This window comes from Colossoma macropomum, unplaced genomic scaffold (assembly GCF_904425465.1).
Source record: "Colossoma macropomum unplaced genomic scaffold, Colossoma_macropomum, whole genome shotgun sequence".
NCBI classification, from domain to species: domain Eukaryota; kingdom Metazoa; phylum Chordata; class Actinopteri; order Characiformes; family Serrasalmidae; genus Colossoma; species Colossoma macropomum.
The window spans coordinates 13,362,822-13,382,043 of record NW_023494802.1 but is presented as its reverse complement, the minus strand read 5'-3'; the positions used below and the strand labels follow the sequence as shown (position 1 = coordinate 13,382,043).

Here is a 19,222-nt window from a genome sequence, read left to right as displayed (position 1 = left end):
TAATTTGGAAAAATCAGTGGACGTCCCCTTTAAAGAAACCTATTTGCTTTTATTTATAGAACCTTGCATTAGACTGTATAGTAGAGTGTATGACTTTGTGGAGGAAAAACGCTTGATGCATTTATAAACAGTTTTTTTCAAATTAGCTCATTATTGCATCCATTAGCTAGAACCTTACTCTGCCACATCATTCACTCATGGCATTCTATGCTGGTCTTGGTTCAACAAATCACTAACCCCAATGTTAATTAAAGAAGCAATGCTGAAATGCACTAAAAAGTAGTATGCACATCTAAAATGCTTACACAACCACATCAGTCAAAGCTGGCTCATTTCTCCTCTATTTGATGCCAGCCATCAAGTGGATCCACCAGTTAGCCTGGACAGTCCAGCCCTTCTGCTCACACAGGTCGATCTGCTGCAGGAAGTGCTGGCGCGCTTCCTCCTCGCTCTGCTCCTCCTGCAGAGCTTTCCGCAGGTAGCGCAAGTCCTGCGCTGCGCTCAGCTCGGGAATACCCGTCAGCAGCATGAGAGAGAAGAGCGTAAGCAGCAGGCGAGACCGGCAGCGCAGAGACAAATAGGCCTGGATACACGTGTCCTATGAGAAAAGACAATCAATACATGACTTGGCCAGCTTAATGCCCCTTTACAAAGAAATAAAGATTCACTACAGTGCTCTGTGGTGTGTGCAACATTATATTCATGTGCTGAATACGTATAAACTTTCCTTAAGTTGCCGATGTTGCCATATGTGTGCTGAAAAGGAATATTTTTTTATAACTGATGAGATGTAAACTTTTGGCACTGTGCTTTGTTGTTATTCTCAGCCAATGACAACAAATGTTTAGATGTTGCCATGTGTGCTGAAAATGTATAAATGTTGCTTTGATGTCACCACTGTATAAGTGCACGGGTGCTGAATATGAATAAACATTACTTAGATGTTGTTGTATGTGCCAGATATGACTAAATGTTACTTAGATGTCACTGTATGTTGTCTAAATTTGAATAAATGTTGCTTAGATGTTGCAGCATCCATGCTGAATATCCATGCTGCTCAGATGTTGCTGTATGTGTGCTGAATATGAATAAATGTTGCTTAGATGTTGCAGTATCTATGCTGAATATTAATGCTGCTCAGATGTTGCTGTATTTATGCTGAATATGATTAAATGTTGCTTAGATGTTGCAGTATCTATGCTGAATATTAGTGCTGCTCAGATGTTGCTGTATGTGTGCTGAATATGAATAAATGTTGCTTAGATGTTGCAGTATCTATGCTGAATATTAATGCTGCTCAGATGTTGCTGTATGTGTGCTGAATATGAATAAATGTTGCTTAGATGTTGCAGTATCTATGCTAAATATTAATGCTGCTCAGATGTTGCTGTATGTGTGCTGAATATGAATAAATGTTGCTTAGATGTTGCAGTATCTATGCTGAATATTAGTGCTGCTCAGATGTTGCTGTATGTGTGCTTGAAAATGAATAAATGTTGCTCAGATGTTGCTGTATTTATGCTTAGATGTTGCAGTATCTATGCTGAATATTAGTGCTGCTCAGATTTTGCTGTATGTGTGCTTGAATATGAATAAATGTTGCTCAGATGTTGCTGTATTTATGCTGAATATGAATAAATGTTGCTTAGATGTTGCAGTATCTATGCTGAATATTAGTGCTGCTCAGATGTTGCTGTATGTGTGCTGAATATGAATAAATGTTGCTTAGATGTTGCAGTATCTATGCTGAATATCCATGCTGCTCAGATGTTGCTGTATGCGTGCTGAATATGAATAAATGTTGCTTAGATGTTGCAGTATCTATGCAGAATATTAATGCTGCTCAGATGTTGCTGTATGTGTGCTGAATATGAATAAATGTTGCTTAGATGTTGCAGTATCTATGCTGAATATTAGTGCTGCTCAGATGTTGCTGTATGTGTGCTTGAAAATGAATAAATGTTGCTCAGATGTTGCTGTATTTATACTGAATATGAATAAATGTTGCTCAGATGTTGTTGGACATGTGCTGAATATGCATGCTACTTTGATGTTGTATGCACTGAATATGAACTAATGTTGCTTAGATGTCACTATATGTTCTGAATATGATTAAAGGCTATTTAGATGAAAGCATCTAAGCAACATTTATTCATATTCAGCACACATACATCACCATCTAAGCAAAATTTATTCATATTCAAGCACACATATAGCAACCACTGAGCAGCATGGATATTCAGCATGGATGCTGCAACATCTAAACAACATTTATAAATTTTTATAAAACATACAGTAACATTTAGTCATATCCGGCACATACAGCAACATCTAAGTAACGTTTATTCATATTTAGCACCCATACACTTATACAATGGTGACATCAAAACATTTATACTTACTAATACCCCCATACTTGTTACGCATCGATACCATTTTTCTGACCGAGTACAAACACAGTAAATGCTTTTTAGTACTCGCTGATCCTGATTACGACGACATGCTAAATAAAAACAACAACAACATCATTTATTTGTACAGTGCTTTTTACAACTAGTGTTGTCTCAAAGCAGCTTTACAGAGAAGCAGTTTATGGAAGAAAACCAGTTTTATGGAAAGGTTATCAAAAGAATAAAAAAGAAAATAAAATAAAAATAGTCCATATACAGACAGAAGGAACTAAATCATATAATATACTTAGAATTAAGCTGTTATTAGTGTGAATGAGTGCAATGTACTTTTACATTTAAATCATTAAAATCTAGCTCATATTAAATGCTGTGCATAGTTAGCTATGAGTTGAACAGCACTGCAGTGTAGAAGAGTGAATTTTGTTCCATGTCAGAAAAGTGCTTCCGTCCAGCTGTGAGTAAAGTATGTTTCGTATTTCAGCTCTCTCTCTCTCAACAGTCTCTGCAGCACAGTGACAGCAGCAATCACATTCTGAGGCTGATGAATCCGAGGAGCTCACATGTGGAGTTTTACGTCTTTCCTGAGTGTTTGAACTGGCTGGTTGAACTGGGTTGAACGTTCTCTAAAGCCAGACATACACTGTGCAATTTAAGAAATCTTGCTCTTTGGTGACTCACACTGTGTATTTATGTAGACCATCATGTACAGACAAAGCCTACAATTTATATACTCACATGGTACGAAAACGCTCCGCTTGACAGAAGTGCTGTGAAACAGCCTCTACAGACAGCTCTGTCTATAGACAATTTCAAATAAAGGTGTTTCATTTAAATTAACATGCTGTTCACCTGGGTACTGAATAAACATGCTGAGAAACTAAAATAACCACACTGTACAGTGCAACTAAAAGCAGGCGGTGACGTACACGATAAGACAGTACAGTCTCTTTATATCCTATTTATAAGCCAGTTTTGAAAATCACCATATTAATGTTTATACCTTGTTATTCTATACAGTCAAATAAAGTAAAGTCTGAACATATTGACTTTGGTGGCAAATGCCAACTTTTTCACCAAATTTTACTAGCCTATGTGTCTCCACTCGTATTGGGAAAGTGGCTGTTCTTGTTTTTATGTCTGTTTAAAAACACAAAAAAAAAATCATAGTGAATTTTGCTGAAATTTGAAATTTGCTGTGAGCGGAGGCACACATAATTTTCCCAGATGGCAAAAGCCTCTTTTAAGAGGATAATGTGTCCTGCCACACTGCACACATTGTTCGAATTGTGGAATAGTTTGAGGGACATGACAAAAAGTTCTTGGTGTTGCCCTAGTCTTCAAATTCCCCAGATCTCAATACAGTGGCTCCACCTCACCTTGAGAGGTCTTGTAGTGCCCATTCCTTGGCAGGTAAGAGCCGTTTTGGTGGCATACGGAGAACCAACAGCATATCAGTCATAAACTTTTGGCTCACTGGTGTATTACATATAGAATTGATATATTATATATAAATATGTAATATATACTATTTATTTTAAAGCTATATGTATCATGTATCAATTTAATCTCAATTTTCTTTGTGTTTACAAAAGAAAGTACAGAAAAACAAAATGTTCAGAATTTGTATCAAAGTCAAGTATTTTTTATTGGTATCAGTACAGAGAAATTTTGAACAATACCTAGCCCTAGCTACATTCTGTTTCCAGAAAAATACTTACCTTAAACTTGCGGAAGTAAAGGCTTGATTCTCCTTTCACTCTGCCCATGACATACAGGAAGTCAGGAGTGAGGACAAAGGGAACTCTCTCTCTACTCACACCCAAAAAACTCTTGGTGTTGCCCAGAATGTGTCCGAAATCAATGTGAAAAAGGTTCCCTTAGAAAAAAAAAACATCAAGAAAAAAGAACGTAGATGCTCAAAATCAACTGTCGAAAGCAAAAAGTCCCATTAGGAACTAGCAATTGCTGCAAATGCTGGTCAGTTTAGTTCTTTAAAAAGATCCCTCTGTCTTTCTTGCAAACCCTGCACCACATGAACTGGGTTAAGTGCTCTTTACAGCTTTCTTGTACATAGCACTGTCTCAGCATTTCCTCTTCTAATAGCCAACCATAATAATATATAATACTAGCATATTTCCTGCAGAGTTGCACTTTAATGTAATTTAACTCTGCAGGAACTCCTTTAACACAGCATCAGTAATTATAGAGTGCAATTTGTTTTGAAACAAAAGTACCTTGACTCTGTGCTGACTTTTAACAACAGATATTTATGTCACAGCTTGAGTGTGTGAAAGCACATTTATTGAAACAAAAAAGTTGAACAGAGTCACCTCAACTCACTAATTTTCTTACCTTGATTTGTTATCATGATGTTGTCATTGTGGCGGTCACCTATGCCCAATACATACGTGGCTACACAATAACCAGCACATGAGTTGACAAACTTCTCCATTGCTTGGTATTGCTGTCGCATCATGAGAGAGAGGGGGGGTTAAAGTCTGTGTTAGTTTTGAGACATTAGCACTGACTGCTAACAGTTAAAAATAAATGCATGTGCTGTGAATAAGGGATCAGATTTGTAAAATTAATAGACTGCCATACAGTAGCACTCTGTGGACTTGGTGGTGTGCTTTGGATCACTGTCCTGCTGCATGACTCAACGGCACTTGAGCTTTAGGTCACAAATTGACAGGCGGACATCCTTCTTGATGTTCTTATAGTGGAATGCGGTGTTAGCTTTATGCCAGATGTAACAGGACCAATGTCTTCCAAAAAGTGCCACTTTTGACTCATCCAACCGTAGAATACTATCCCAAAAGTCCTGGGGGTCATTTAAATGTTTTTGGCAAATGCAAGATGAGTCTTTGTGCTCTTTTTGATCAGCAGGGGTTTGCGTCTTGCGACACTCCCATGGATGCCATTTTTGCCCAGGAATATGGCTGTCAACTTTTTCCAGACTGGTAGATTTCAATGACTTTATTTCACATCTGCAGTTAAATCTCTTTAGAACAGGGCATCATGTATGGCTATTTTAGACCTTCTAGCCTGCTTCACATTGCCAGACCGGTTCTATTTAAGTGATGTTTAGATTCAACATGTTTGGCAGTAATCATGTCTGAATGTGGCTAGTAAAATTTAATCAACAGTCAATTGAATAAGATTAAATGGTTTATTTAGTAGCTAAGGGGGGAAATGACTTTTTACATAGGGCCAAGTAAGGCTGAACAGCATTTTTACTTCAATAAATGAAATCATCATTTAAAAACAACATTTTGTGTTAGTTTGGGTTATCTTTGTCTAATATTAAAAGTAGTTTGATGATCTGAAACGTTGAAGTATGACCAATATGCAATAGAAGAACTTGGGAAGGGGCAAATACATTTTCACAGCACTGTACATCACTGAAGAAGTGACGTACAATCATGCTGAATTAAGAAAATTCAGTTCTTCATTTTTTTGTACTGAGGAACTTTCTTCATACCTTCTCTTGTAGGGGACACTTTTCCTTGATCCATTCATAAAGGGCATTATTTCTGAATGCTCCTGTTGTTCCTCCTTGATTTCTCTGAATAGCAGCAATGGTAACAGCGTCTCTCACAATTTCAATCATACCTGCATTAGAGAAAAATACAGGAGTTTTAGTGCAATCAGAGTTCTAGACAGCACTCTCCTGTCTCTATCCAGACTTCTATTATATATCTAGACTCTGACATTTATGGGTATGATAAAAAAAAAATCCCTACTTTTTTAAATGAAAGCAATTGATGTAGTATGTAAACATTGTAAAACATTTAATAACACACCATTCATGCCACAGTCCACACAGTCAATGTATATGAAAACTAAGCTGCAAAAACAGCCTTTTTTGAAATTTTGAATTGTCTGTTTTTATGATGTCACGCATTTACATACATTCGCCTATTCAGCTTACTGCAGTTTAGCCCCTACCACTCACACTGAAGTTATAAAGAGTGTATCAGCTCAGAGTGCTTTTTGAACAAGGCACTATGTGGGACAACCAAAAAAAAAAGATCATTTACATATTTAAGTCTTAAAGGAAGAGTGAAAAACAGCCTGTTTAATTCTAAGGGATAAATATAGGAAAAATGTAGGATATGGGTCCTGTGTTTAACTAAGAGAAACATGTATGTTCAAATACCTATGTTATATCCTGTAGATATACAGCCGTAGGGCACAAGGTTGAGATCCAGACAATTTTCTTGCCAAATTGAGTCCATCACTATCAGTGTCTATAATGCAATATAAAATCATACAAAATTACTACACTTCTGGAACTGTTTTTTCCCCTAAAAAATGAAATGTAACACAAATGAAAGTGACTTTTTTAGAGACTAAAAATGAGAGTATGACGCAGGCTCAACCTTGCTGGAGGGTGTTAGATGGGTGTTATACATGCTCAGGGTGGGAGAAAGAATCAAAAGTTTTGGATCAGGCTACGAAAATGACTTAAGTAACCTCATATGGCATAGGTATACAGTAGCTGTATTAGGGAGCTACCAATGCAAGTGAATTAGCACTGCAAAAACATATGGACTACATTTTTGCATAATCATCTGTGTATTTTATCATTACATTTATTTTATTTTTTATTATTTTATTTAAATCCAACTCCACACTCCAACTTGGTCTTTCTCTATCACACAGTGATACCAAACTGGGACAGTGAAGGCTAGCACAAGTTTCCTCCAAGACATGTGATGTAGGGTTGTCAGATTTCAGTAAATAAAAGCATATAATAAAACTTGTGTAATAAAACCATGAAAAATGATCTAGTCTTTACTGACTGTGTCTTCCCAACTAAACTAACGCAAAAATGAAATGAAAATGCATACTTAATTTATTTCTGAAACTAACTGAGAACTAACAGGTTTATCCCACACTGACATAACACTGCCTAACGTGCCTACATAAGGCTGTGTTTCATTGTGCTTTTCAATACAGTATACATGGTTTGAGATTTAACCCAAGAACACACCCATCCCACCCATACCCAATCAATCGAGCAACAGAGAGTGACCAAGACAGAGGGAGACAGAGGAAGATATAGACATGTACTGACTACAGCAGTTTAGCATTTAGAGTGAAACTAGCCAAGTGGCAACCGGACAAAGGACGTCAAAACAGGACCATCGGGTCCAAAAGCAGACACCTGGCAACCCTAAAAGCCAGCCACTGAATCTTTTTGAACTGTTGATAATCACAGCTTACCTGGATGATGAGCATGTCCTGTCTGAGGTCATCACCTTCCTTGAAGATTATACCTACTGGAGGACCAGCTGGTGCCTCTGACTCCATACAGGAGAACTCGAGCCAGAGAGGCTTCTTCTTGGAGGCCATCACTTTGCATTCTTTCAGCTGTGAAAGAGGGTGGTTTGGGTCTGGTTACAAGCAGCTATATCTTGAAATGAGATTCAGAAAAATCTTTATGAAAATGAATGGAAACTCTTTCAAAATCTGTCAGATTTAGCAAAGTTAAAGAAGTATAACATCATTCATTTCCTAAAACAAGAAACTATACAGAACTCACAAGGAGTGTGCCTGCTCTGACCCGGGGATCAAAAGGCACCTGGAAGTCAGGAGGAAAGCTGTACTCCTGCAATATTTCTCGCAGTTTCTGGGCAGCTGACACAGACAGTAAACAATGATATACTTTTCTGTTATTTTCTCTTATTCTTTTGTCGTTTTGAAATTTAAAAGAAATGGTGTCCTTATTACCTGATGATGGTAGGGACGTTTTTTCCGGATATAGCATTTTCACTTTGATGGCAACATCATGTAGGGTCTTGACAACTTGAACTTGGCGCTGAAAGCTTGTCAGCATGGCCTCACCACAGCCGAGGAGATAAGCTTCCAATATGACAGCCATTCGCTGACGAAAAAATGGGCAACCTGCCACCTCACTCCGCAAGTACCAGAAAAAGAAATGTCCGACACGCTTGCTCTGTTGAACAGACGCTGAAGATTAGAACATGCTACACTATTAGTCTCAAACGTAACAATTTGGGGGAAAAAGCTAAATTACCCTGAGTGCCCTTTGGATTAGGAATCTTGCCAGAGAGCTGTCATGGTATGGCTCTACCTTCAAGGTCTATGGAAAAGATGTGACAACATAACAGTGCTCAAAAAATAACACAAAAGCAGCATGTGTAATCTGTATATGTATAAATGATACCACATTACAACACGCTGAAACATTAAATGTAAAGTATTGGTAGCCTACAATCTCAAATGGGCACAAAGTTCATTTTGATGTAGATACTAGCTTTTAATATGGATGATTCATTTAAAACAGATTCTTCTGTCTTGGATGTAAAATAAGTTGGCACCTTTCTAAATGGAAAGCGCTCAAACAGCTCTAGCTGGCACAGAAACGTCACATCTCACGTAATGGTTCTGATGGAAAAAGTCTGGGAAATTTGGAAAGCCAAAAGGTACAGATGTTTGAGAGATACCAGAAGATGAAGATTTCTAGATCAAAATGTGTTGGACAGCTTTTTTAACACTAAACCAAAACTTTTGCAACAACAGCTTTTCTTTGCAGAAAACGACACCATTACGTGAGACGTTTTTATCACCAAAGGTTGGTTTGATGGAAACGATGGAACCTGGCTAGAGTGTTGCTTGTTGGATTTAACAGTATTTATGGGAAGAATGTAGACACCAATTCCATCATAGTCTTTGTTACACAGTAGTTGAACTTTCAGAGATCTCCAAATTTTCAACAACTCAGATGGACACTTATCAGACATCAGAATATGTTACTTAAGCTTTTTTTACCTGGACCAACTGTAGCAGGTACCTCAGTACCTCCTCATTGGACATCATCTCCAGCCTTTGAACAGCCAATCTCCTGACTTTCTCGTCTATGTAGTCAACACTCAGCAGCTCCAGAGCCACAGCTAATTCCAAATCATGAGGCTTCCAGTGTCCCAGTAGCCAAAGAACATCCTGAACAGCACTAGGCGTCAACCAGTCTACAGTTCGGAGAAACTGTGGAAGGTTTGAAGCATAGCGAACACTCTCTTCCCTGAATCTCTTCAGACGATCTTTGACTGTAGGTGTTGCTGGAGAAGTCATGGCTGGGGAGGACGGGTTGGATCCAGCGACAGGTAGAGGAGATATGGGATCTGATGAAGGAGATGCTGCACTAGGAGGACACGTGGTATCAGAAGACATCCTGCTCTGGGGCAGAACAACAGGGAAGCTGTAGCGATCCAGCAGAAATGTGATTGCCATGGATTTGGCCACATCAGGGTTGGTGGCAGTGGAGAGTTTGTCTGCCTCATATGTGAATGCTTCTTCATCTTGTTCTGAGAAAGACCACATATGCAATGTGTGTGGCCCCTGGCTAAGGAGAGACCTGTGGTCAATCAGCTGTAGGTTTACGAAATATAACACTTTCTCTTTTCTTTTCTGTAAGTCTGGAACTTTGCCTCCAGTGGAATGGGACCTGGTTTTCCTAGATAGGGTGGCAACCATGCTGGAATTAATAGTGAAGCCTAGTTTAGCTCCACGAGGTATATCCTTGAGAAGGATATCAAACTCCAGCCAGGTGTTCCACAGAACCTCTTCCGCAAAGACCTTTGATGAAGAGCAAACCGATGACACCACCTTCCTGCCATAAATAATTGTGGCTTCCACATGGACCTGTTCAGGGATTTTACTCGGCATATCAGGTATATCGAATCCTATGAGCTTCACCCTAAAGTTCCTCTCACAGTCCCAAAGCGATATCATTACAATCTCATCAATTTCCTTGCCTTCGAATGAAATTTCTTCATGGGCACTAGAGAGACCTGTGAGACTGTCAACCTCAGGCCAGTATTCCTTCCTCACTGAATCATCTGGAAGTGACGAGACGGCAGCCACCGTCAGGTGAAGCTCCAGTACATTCCTCAGGCAGTGTCTGACCCAAAGGAACTCTGAGAGTTGGAAATCTCCACAGAGGTACTCTTCTCTGCCACAGACTTTGAGAACATGATCATCTGTCCATTTCTCAAAAGACTGGCCTTTTGATGGCAGTGATTCCCAAATGACCATGAGGAGATTACAAGGGGTATTACACAAATCAACTGTAACATTAAAGCTTGCGTTATTATAGTGCAGTGTAATTGGTAGCTTGCATTTGAGTTGATCTTGCTGGTCTTTCGAGAGTGGTGCAGAAGTTGTCCAGGGCTCTGTGGCATACGTCACAGGATGGCGCCTTTTTAGTTCTTCCTTGCGTGGTGTGACAAACTTTCTACGAGCAAAACTCAGTTCACTTAAACGATTAGCTGCTGCACTGTCTAAATCATAACCAATCAGCTCATCCAGAAGGCTCTGGTAGCACACCCTCTCCTCTGAGTTACCATGCTTTGCCAAGACTGTGATCCAGCTTGTCCGATGTCCTTCAGTATCCTGGAACCAGGGTGCATCCAAAGTTTGCAGGACCTGAAAGTCATCATAAATTTCAAACTCATCTTCACCTTTTGTGTACAGTAGAGTATATTTCTCAGGATCCAGGAGGCCAAATGGGTCTGGAAACCTGCTGGTCTCCTGGATGAGCCTGCAGAGCTGCAGGCGTAGCTGGTGGACAGTGCATTGAGCTGGGAGCTTGACTTCTATAGCTTCATGGTCTTCTGCAACCCGGACTCCTTCCTTTCTCGGTAACTTGCAGATAAACACCAGGTAATTGTCAGAGCAGGACTCTTTAGACATGGATACTTTCCGCTGATACCGCTCCCACTGTTTCTCCATGCCAGCTGGAACAAAAATAAAAATTTTAAAAGACATTTGCTTATTTTGACCCAGCAAACTCTGTACATTCAACACTATTTGAAAAAGGGTACTGTCCAGGTAAATCCCCTGCGGTATAAACAATGTAAATGTACCCTCAAAAGTACAACATCGTCCTTGAGGTCCAGAGAGTTGTAAAGGTACACTAACCATCACCTTCCCATGAGAAAAGAGGCATATTTGTACATTTTTTAAGTAGAAAAGTAAAATATGATCCTGGAATCAAGACTTTGTTGATTGCATGCATGTTGAAAGAGTCCTTAAACTCAGTCAAAACTTGGTGAACAATCTGTCTTCCAAGGATGAAGACTATTGTCCTCATATCTTCATCAGTTTAATGGTGATTTTGGATTTGAGACATAAACATTAAGCTGGACTTTCTTTCTGAGTCTGTGTGGGAGTTGTTGATATGTAAAGATGTGTGATGTGGTCCAAAAAGCTCTCGCAAAATCCAACCCAATGCTTGACTTTACATTATAATATTAGGCTTTACAGGGTAACTCACAGCAGCGCACATCATCATATTTAGCACATTATTTTCTCCTGACTTCTTTCAAATTTAACCAATATAATTTTAATATTATGCTATAAATATTTTTTCATTATGGAGGATCGCCAACTATGACAGCTCTTCTTAGGCTCTCATTCTGTGCAAAGAAATCTCAAGCCAATGAACATTCATATTACAGGCTCAGAGGTACTATTCTCATACTTTCAGTAAGACGAAGGTACTTATACCATGAGGAAAATTGAACTTTATTAAATAAAAGAGAACAAACTGCAAACAATCCCATGGTGATAATATATGTTTTACAAGTTTTGATAATATTCCACATTTTACGCATTGTAGTTAGAATCCTTACAATCTTTGACCTTATAAATGGGCTCTAGGAGCATTAACTTCTCCTATTTCAAGTTAAGAATAAACAGAAGAATAAATGGTTATAGGCTACAGGCATCCACAAACCAGTTCTGCTGCATCTGCTTAAACAATGCACCAGGCTTATATTTAAAATTAGTTTTCCCTGCTTACAGTTCAGAGTACTTCCTAAAACAGTTTCCTCATATCAAATGTTAAATGTTTTAGACACATTGTACTGTCAATCTGGGGCAACACAAAGCTAGACAAAAACCTCACAATATAAGCAGCTTGAGAATGCATTAACTGAGAGAAAAGGTATCACACATATTTGCTTTTTTATTTTCAAAAACTAAAGAAATAGTGCAGGAGTGGAAAATTTGGATTTCTTTCAAGGTATGTTCACTTTTAATGCTTGCCAGAGAGAATCAGCACTTCAATTTAACTTTGCTGTAACATTTCCAGAGAAAAAGCTGTTTTATCATGCTGACCATCTTTTTCCTTTTTTCCACTAGACAGCACAGCTGTTCACTGTATTATGTTGTCTGAAAGGCTTGCAGAATTGGACATAGCCTACCTGTCTCATTCATCCTCCCTATCTTCCTTTAGAAGCAATCACATGATTAGGCATATTTGAAAAAGAAAAGTTACTGTCCTTGCTATCAAAATGACAGCTTGGTTTGAATTCATTTATTTAATAAGTGAGAACAAATAACTCAAGAAATCTTACCTGCGTTTTTGTCCTTGGATCCAGTCAGCGTCTCTGGCTTAAAGGATGTGTGCTGTTTCTCTTACATTAGGAGTTCAGTATGATGGGAATGTTTACATGGTTCGGTCCTTTACTTCCCCATTCCTTTCACCTGAGAAGACAAATCTCTTCTAATACTTCCACCAACACTAGTTCTCTATTATGTTTCATGTAAATATATATTGATTTTTTTAATCTCATGCACTTCCTCTCACCCTGGCAGTTCAACGGTAATGAACATTCAACGTATTGTTGTGTAATGTATCATACTGTATCTTTGTATTATGGCTAGTGTTTTAGCTTTTGGCTAGTGAATTAGCTTGGTGTTAGTGTGCTACCTTGGGGCTAGTATATTACCTTGAGGGTAATGCATTAGCTTGGGACTAGTGTTTTACCTCAAAGCTAATGTGTTTGCTTGGTGCCAGTGCAGGGCTGCCAACTCTCACGTATAGCCTTGAGAGGGTATCCACAGCAAGAGTAAAGCAATTTTAGCCGCGTAAAGAGCAGGTGAACGTCCTCTTCTTATCAGCAAAATCAGCAAGTAGAATAAAATGAAATCAAAAACTGTCAACATGACATTTTGATACTCAATATTTTGCTTGTGGATTTTATCTTTTTTTTTTCTTTTGGCACAAAATGTACTCCAGAGTGCACCTAAGTGTCAGAGAAAACCTTTATAGAACACACTGCAAACAGATGAGAACTAAAGTAAAATGAAAATGTAAATCACAAGACTCTAAACACAATCAGTAAACACAGGTCTTAAATAAAAAGACAAGCATGAAACGACAGCGTTCATGACTACACACAGCAACACATGCTGCAAAAATGAACGCAGTTCTGTCTTACAGGTTAAACAGTTTTGGCTAAACTGCTAGGCCAGCTAAAAGCAGGCTACTGTTATCCATCCTAACTGTGTAGCTGTTAGCTTTGAAATGTGTTTATGAAGAACAAGGTGAGGAATCTGACCGCTGGTTACTGATACCAGAAACTTTCAACTGATCTATAGATTATATATAGATATAATATTCTATATTATCTGTATTTGGACTGTATTCTGCCCTCATGAGAGCAGGCTGACCAGGAGAGATAACAACAAATGAACAAAAGCAGAACCAGTCTGTGCTTTTCTGAAGGCTAACCTATTATCATAGTCCCCCCTGTGACAGAATATTGTTTAATAAGTTATATATTTTAATTAAAAGTAAAGGTTTTAATTTGAATGGATATTTGTAGTGTTGTGGAAACATCATTTGAGCGTGGGTAAAGATCTGATGCTGATACAATGTTTTTAGTAATATTTGAGATAGTTTCAGGCTGAAAATTTTAAAATGTCTGCATTCCTAACAGAATCAAATGAAATGAAATGGTCGACAAAGTGAATTAAACAGTTTTTCTGTATAAAATATGTTGGCTTGGAACTATAGTGTGTAAATTTAAGGCTAGTGTGTTTATTTGTGGCTATTGCATTAGCATGGGGCCTGCGTGTTAGTTTGCGGCTAATGTGTTAGTTTGCGGCTACTGTGTGCTGAAAAAACAGCTTATACCAGCATAAATTAGGTAATGCTGGTCTGGTGCTGGTTTAGCTGGTTGCCCAGCATGTTCATGCTTGTTGACCAGCATGCCATTAATCCAAAACAAAACATTTTGTCATATCACGCAAAAACCTTGTGTGTCTATTTATGTTTTTACTTTTTGCATAATTTGAAAACATTTGTTACCCTTTTATTGTGTTCCATGACAAACGGACCACAGGAAAGGGCCAAAAACATTACATTAACTTCATCAACTACATTAAATTAAGTTAATAATGTTTTTTCCTTGTGTAACGTCACCATTTTGGAGATACAAGGTTTTGTTCCTACAGCAACAATGTACTGTTTTTTTCTAGCAGGGAGCCTGAGTCTAGTGTGTTAGCTTGTGGCTAGTGTGTTAGCATGGCTAGTGCGTTAGCTTGGGGCTATTGTGTTAGCTCATGGCTAGTGCTTTAGCTTGTGGCAGGAACTAGAAGAAGACAGTCAATCAGACTGGTGCTGCAGTTGTTGAAACCATAAATCATAAATCATAACACATTTTCCTTCTATTTCGTGACAAGTTTCCAAGTGAAACACAGTATCTGGGAGGGTCTCTATAAACGTAAATGTTTTGCTCAGTGATAGGTGGGAGTGGACAGTGCACAGTACCATAATCAAAAGTGTTTTAGAGATGGGCAAAAGTTGCTACATTTTGATGGCAGATTACTGGAGAAAATAATTGCATCTTTTAATTGATGTGATATGATGAATTGTGTTTAATGTGACCAGGGACATTTCGTCCATGTAACTTAAACATAGTCTCATGTGATTTTCATCCAGTATGAATTTGCCATGTCTGTAGTTTTTAGAAGTCTGCTAAGCAATAATTCTGGAGCAAATTACTTATAATCCTACAATTTGCAGAATTCAGAGCTCCCTCAGTTATAGTAATCTTATTGCAATTGACATCACAGTTATGTGGTTAATAACCATATTTGCCATTTAGCTGATGAACATGTCTGCACAACGATGTTTCAATCAGGGCTATTTGGGGTAATGGGATCATTACACGGATCCTTTATCCCATTCGAATTGGCCAGTCAAATCAGGCACAAATGACATTACCAGACCTCCTCTGGTAAAACTAATCCAGTATAAATAGGACTTAAGGGATAAGGAGAGGTTGGAATATTACAATGTAAAAATGAATTTTCCCTGTTTTGGTGTATAAAACCAGACAATGTGGCCCCTTAGAGGAAAAGTAAAAGAATAAATGAAAGCAGGATCACTGTGACCTGCCCTTTTTTGGGGGTTTTAGCTCCAAATAGCCTTTTGTGCAGGACCACCTGAAGGCAATAAGAACCATAAACAGCCTTGTCATCTTTTTTCACACTGAGCAGGCCATTTACACCTCAGCGTGACTCTGGTGTGCAAAAAGCTAGTTTCACTATTTAAAAAAAGTTCTGAACACATTTTCCAAAATCTGAATAGCTTGCCTTCATCACAGATTTTAGCTGCAAATGCAACATATGCACAGTTTTCTTGGAATTTTTCCGCAAGTTAAATTATGAGATACACAGTATGTACTGTACATTAATACTCTACTAGGTGTTAACAGGCACTCATCTAATCTTTGTTAAGAAACCCTTTGTAACTTTAACCTCTTATGCTCCAGGGTATATTTTGGTTTGTCCATCTGAATTTCCATGACCAAATCTTAAGGCAAATTATTCAGTAACTGCATGAAATAAATGCAAATTTTTATTTTATTTATTTACTTATTTTTTTGTAAAAGCTCCCCTCAAATTAACAGAAAATGTGTTTTATGATCATACACATATTGCTATATGCTTACAATTTATTGTTGAAAGCCAAAAATCGTAGACGCTCTTTATATTATTTTATAAAAATAATTTTTACAGAGCAGATCACTTAAGAGACGCCATCTGTTTCTAGTTTATAGCCCAGATTTGTGAGTTCAGCTTCTTCTGTTATAAGGATTTTAAATTACATTACCCATCTGTTTGACTGGAAAGAGGACAGCTCTCATACGACACCCACTTTTTGAATGTAGCTTATGAAATATCAAAGTTATGAAGATTATGACGAAGTGCGTTTTGGAACCACCAGTGGTTCCAAGGAGCATAAGAGGCTACGAATGTGTGGAGTGTGAAGGTTTATAGATTTATTTATAGAAAATTTATAATAAATTTTAATAATAAAGAGAAATTTATAGATCTTTTAAAGATCTGTGATTCAAGAGAATCACATGCAAACCCACTGAAGTCAGCCTTAACAGTGCCATCCTTAAAATGGCTGACATCTCCTCAGAGCACATACATCTTTGCCCCTGTGTATAATATGAGAATGCTGTTCAAGTCAATGGCCATGACAAGAAATATGGTGAAAGATGTGGCAGAGTTTACTCAACTCAGAGATGATGTTCTGTAGTCTGATGCATCTGTAAAGAACATAACTGATTGTGTAGTAAGTTATTAAGCTAAGCCTAGTTTATATGCTAGTTTAATTTGATTTACTATGTTAAATGATAAGATTCTAAGGAAGCCTGTTTCCACCACTTGTAATAAAGAAAAGCATATCATAATGATGTTAATGAAAGTCACAATGAGAAAGTATGCCTTAATATCTCATATGTATTATGTAAATATGAAAAATAAATACTAAAGTTTTCATTATGATAGCAAGTCATATGAAACAGTATTTGTCATATTTAAGAGAAAATTCTACTTTGACTTTCTAAATGTTTTTTTTTTTTACTTTCAGTCATCTTTGCATCTGTTGTAAACATGCTTTCTTATAGCAGTGCTGCAGTAGTCTCTACAGTGAGTTTTTAGTTTTTGAAGCTAAGAAAGCTCTCGTCTGATGATTTTGAAGGAGGAAATCTTTGGGTGGATTTCTAGGAGCTGTTTGAAATGTTTGGGGATTTTTTCGTCTGTGTTAAACATTTCATTGCACCCAAATAACGATGGTAACTGTCTTCAGTCATCATTACAATAGAGAGAATGGATTACAACAAAAATAAGTCATCAGATGAGGAGAACAACTACAAGCTAAAAGCTAATGTTAGCATCCTGGCTAACCATACACTTTACTTCAGTTTGTCTTCTTTTTTCTGGCAAAAAGGGTAACTTGTCTCTGGCATTCATTTTGTGCTAAACACTAATGATAGCTTGGTTGTATTTATTAGCCTGTAGATCAGTGGTTAGGCTAGCGGTCAGGGATTCCCAGGGGTTGTATGATCGTGTACGAAATAAACGAAAATAAATTTGTTAGATGAAGTGAGGGATATAACTACAACTGTACCACAGATGTTTAACGGGCGAAAAAAGCTTCCACCATTTCCTCTACAGTGTGCCCAAAATTCAGAAAATGATGTGGGCCGTGTGCCTTTAAGAGAGTAAAGAAGAAGTTTTCAAATAAAATTTCTAGAGAAATCTGACTCAGACAGGTTTTTACAGCAGTCTGCATCTGTAGAGCCGCAATACCACAACTTTAGCCCCCACACCAGACTTACTGATTAGCCGATTGTTCACAAGGCCAATCTCTCCAGCTTAGCTGCACTACAGGCTTCCTTTATTTCGTGATCACTTAGGCTTAATCACAAACGGCTCCATACTCCTTATATAATGCACAACGTTTTAAAATAATGACTCCGGCTCCCAAAGAGTGCATAATATGTCTAAGATCCATTTGACACTCAAACACATGTGCACAATTCCCTACAGGATAGTATAGTACACATTTTTGGGTGAAGTCCAAATTTCATAATTCACATGGTGCACTATTTAGGGCATATGTGTCAAGCTCCAGTCCTCGTAGGCCAAACACTGCAGACCTCATCACACCTGCCAGTAAGCAAGGCCTTCACAAATTGAATTCAGAGCGTTAGATAAGGGTAAATGCTAATATTCAAAACACATTCATTTCCTGAACACAGAACAGCATAAAACATTTTAACACAACTGTTATATTTTTAAGAGCTTTTGAACTCAACTTATAAGTTATAGGAGTTTAAAATGACGTCAGTGAGCATGAACAGCCAATGAGTTGCTCCGCTCGCCAACCAATCAGCACTCAGTAGCAGTAATGCTAGCTTTCTGCTGCCCAAAACCCGTTTGCTGAGGAAAAAAAGAAATATATAGGTAGGTTTTCTATTTTTGCTGGTTAAAGGAAAGCTCTGGGCAAGTGATTAGAGATTGTTTTAACTTTTCATTTTAAGTCGTTTACCTCCATTTACTCCCATTCGTTGAGAACTCGCTCGTGGGCGCCCTCTAGCGTTATGCAGTCATGTTTTTGATATAATGGGGAAATACGAAAAGACCACACACCTCATAAACCAGCTCTAAGAGTTATGTTGCCTTCAAGTCGCGTCAGAAATATCGTATTTACGAGATGCATGTACACAAACGGCACCACAATGTGGTATTTACTAGTGGGAAACTCATATTTTTCAATGAGCCCTGAGTTTCCGAGTTGGGCCGTGTCAACAAAAAACCAACGAGCCGCTAAACTGACCGTATTTCAGTTATTAATCAGCCACAACCTTAACACTGCAGGCTAAAACCATCTACACGTGGAAATACAGATATAATGTAAATACACAGACTCTCTTTAATAACAGAAAAAATAACAGTAAACCAAAAACATTATTTCCACTTATTTCCAACCAAAACCATTCAAACACAAATTAAATCGTACTTATACGACCTCAGAGGTCGTAAGTAGGAACTTCCGAGGAGGATTGGCAGCATAAGACCCTTCTCGTACTTTTCCCTGCCTAATTGGCTCGCTTACACCGCTGCGCCGCTGTGTGGCGCTGTTGAACATTTCCACATATAAATCCTGATGAGGTTCAGGATCAAAATGTGCGTCT

The 19,222-nt window shown here is 38.1% G+C and overlaps 1 protein-coding gene across 1 annotated transcript; it reads right to left on the bottom strand.

Annotated features, from left to right (window-relative positions):
* Positions 1 to 340: 340 nt before the first annotated feature.
* si:rp71-17i16.5 (phosphatidylinositol 4,5-bisphosphate 3-kinase catalytic subunit gamma isoform) lies at positions 341 to 12,855 on the bottom strand. Its single transcript, XM_036591630.1, has 11 exons — positions 12,797 to 12,855; positions 9,210 to 11,173; positions 8,455 to 8,520; positions 8,148 to 8,373; positions 7,960 to 8,054; positions 7,641 to 7,787; positions 6,571 to 6,661; positions 5,893 to 6,023; positions 4,764 to 4,875; positions 4,130 to 4,287; positions 341 to 598 (listed from the first exon to the last, which is right to left on the bottom strand). The coding sequence occupies exons 2-11, from the start codon at positions 11,166 to 11,168 to the stop codon at positions 341 to 343; spliced, it is 3,243 nt and encodes a 1,080-aa protein (XP_036447523.1). The 5' UTR covers positions 11,169 to 11,173; positions 12,797 to 12,855.
* Positions 12,856 to 19,222: the final 6,367 nt, after the last annotated feature.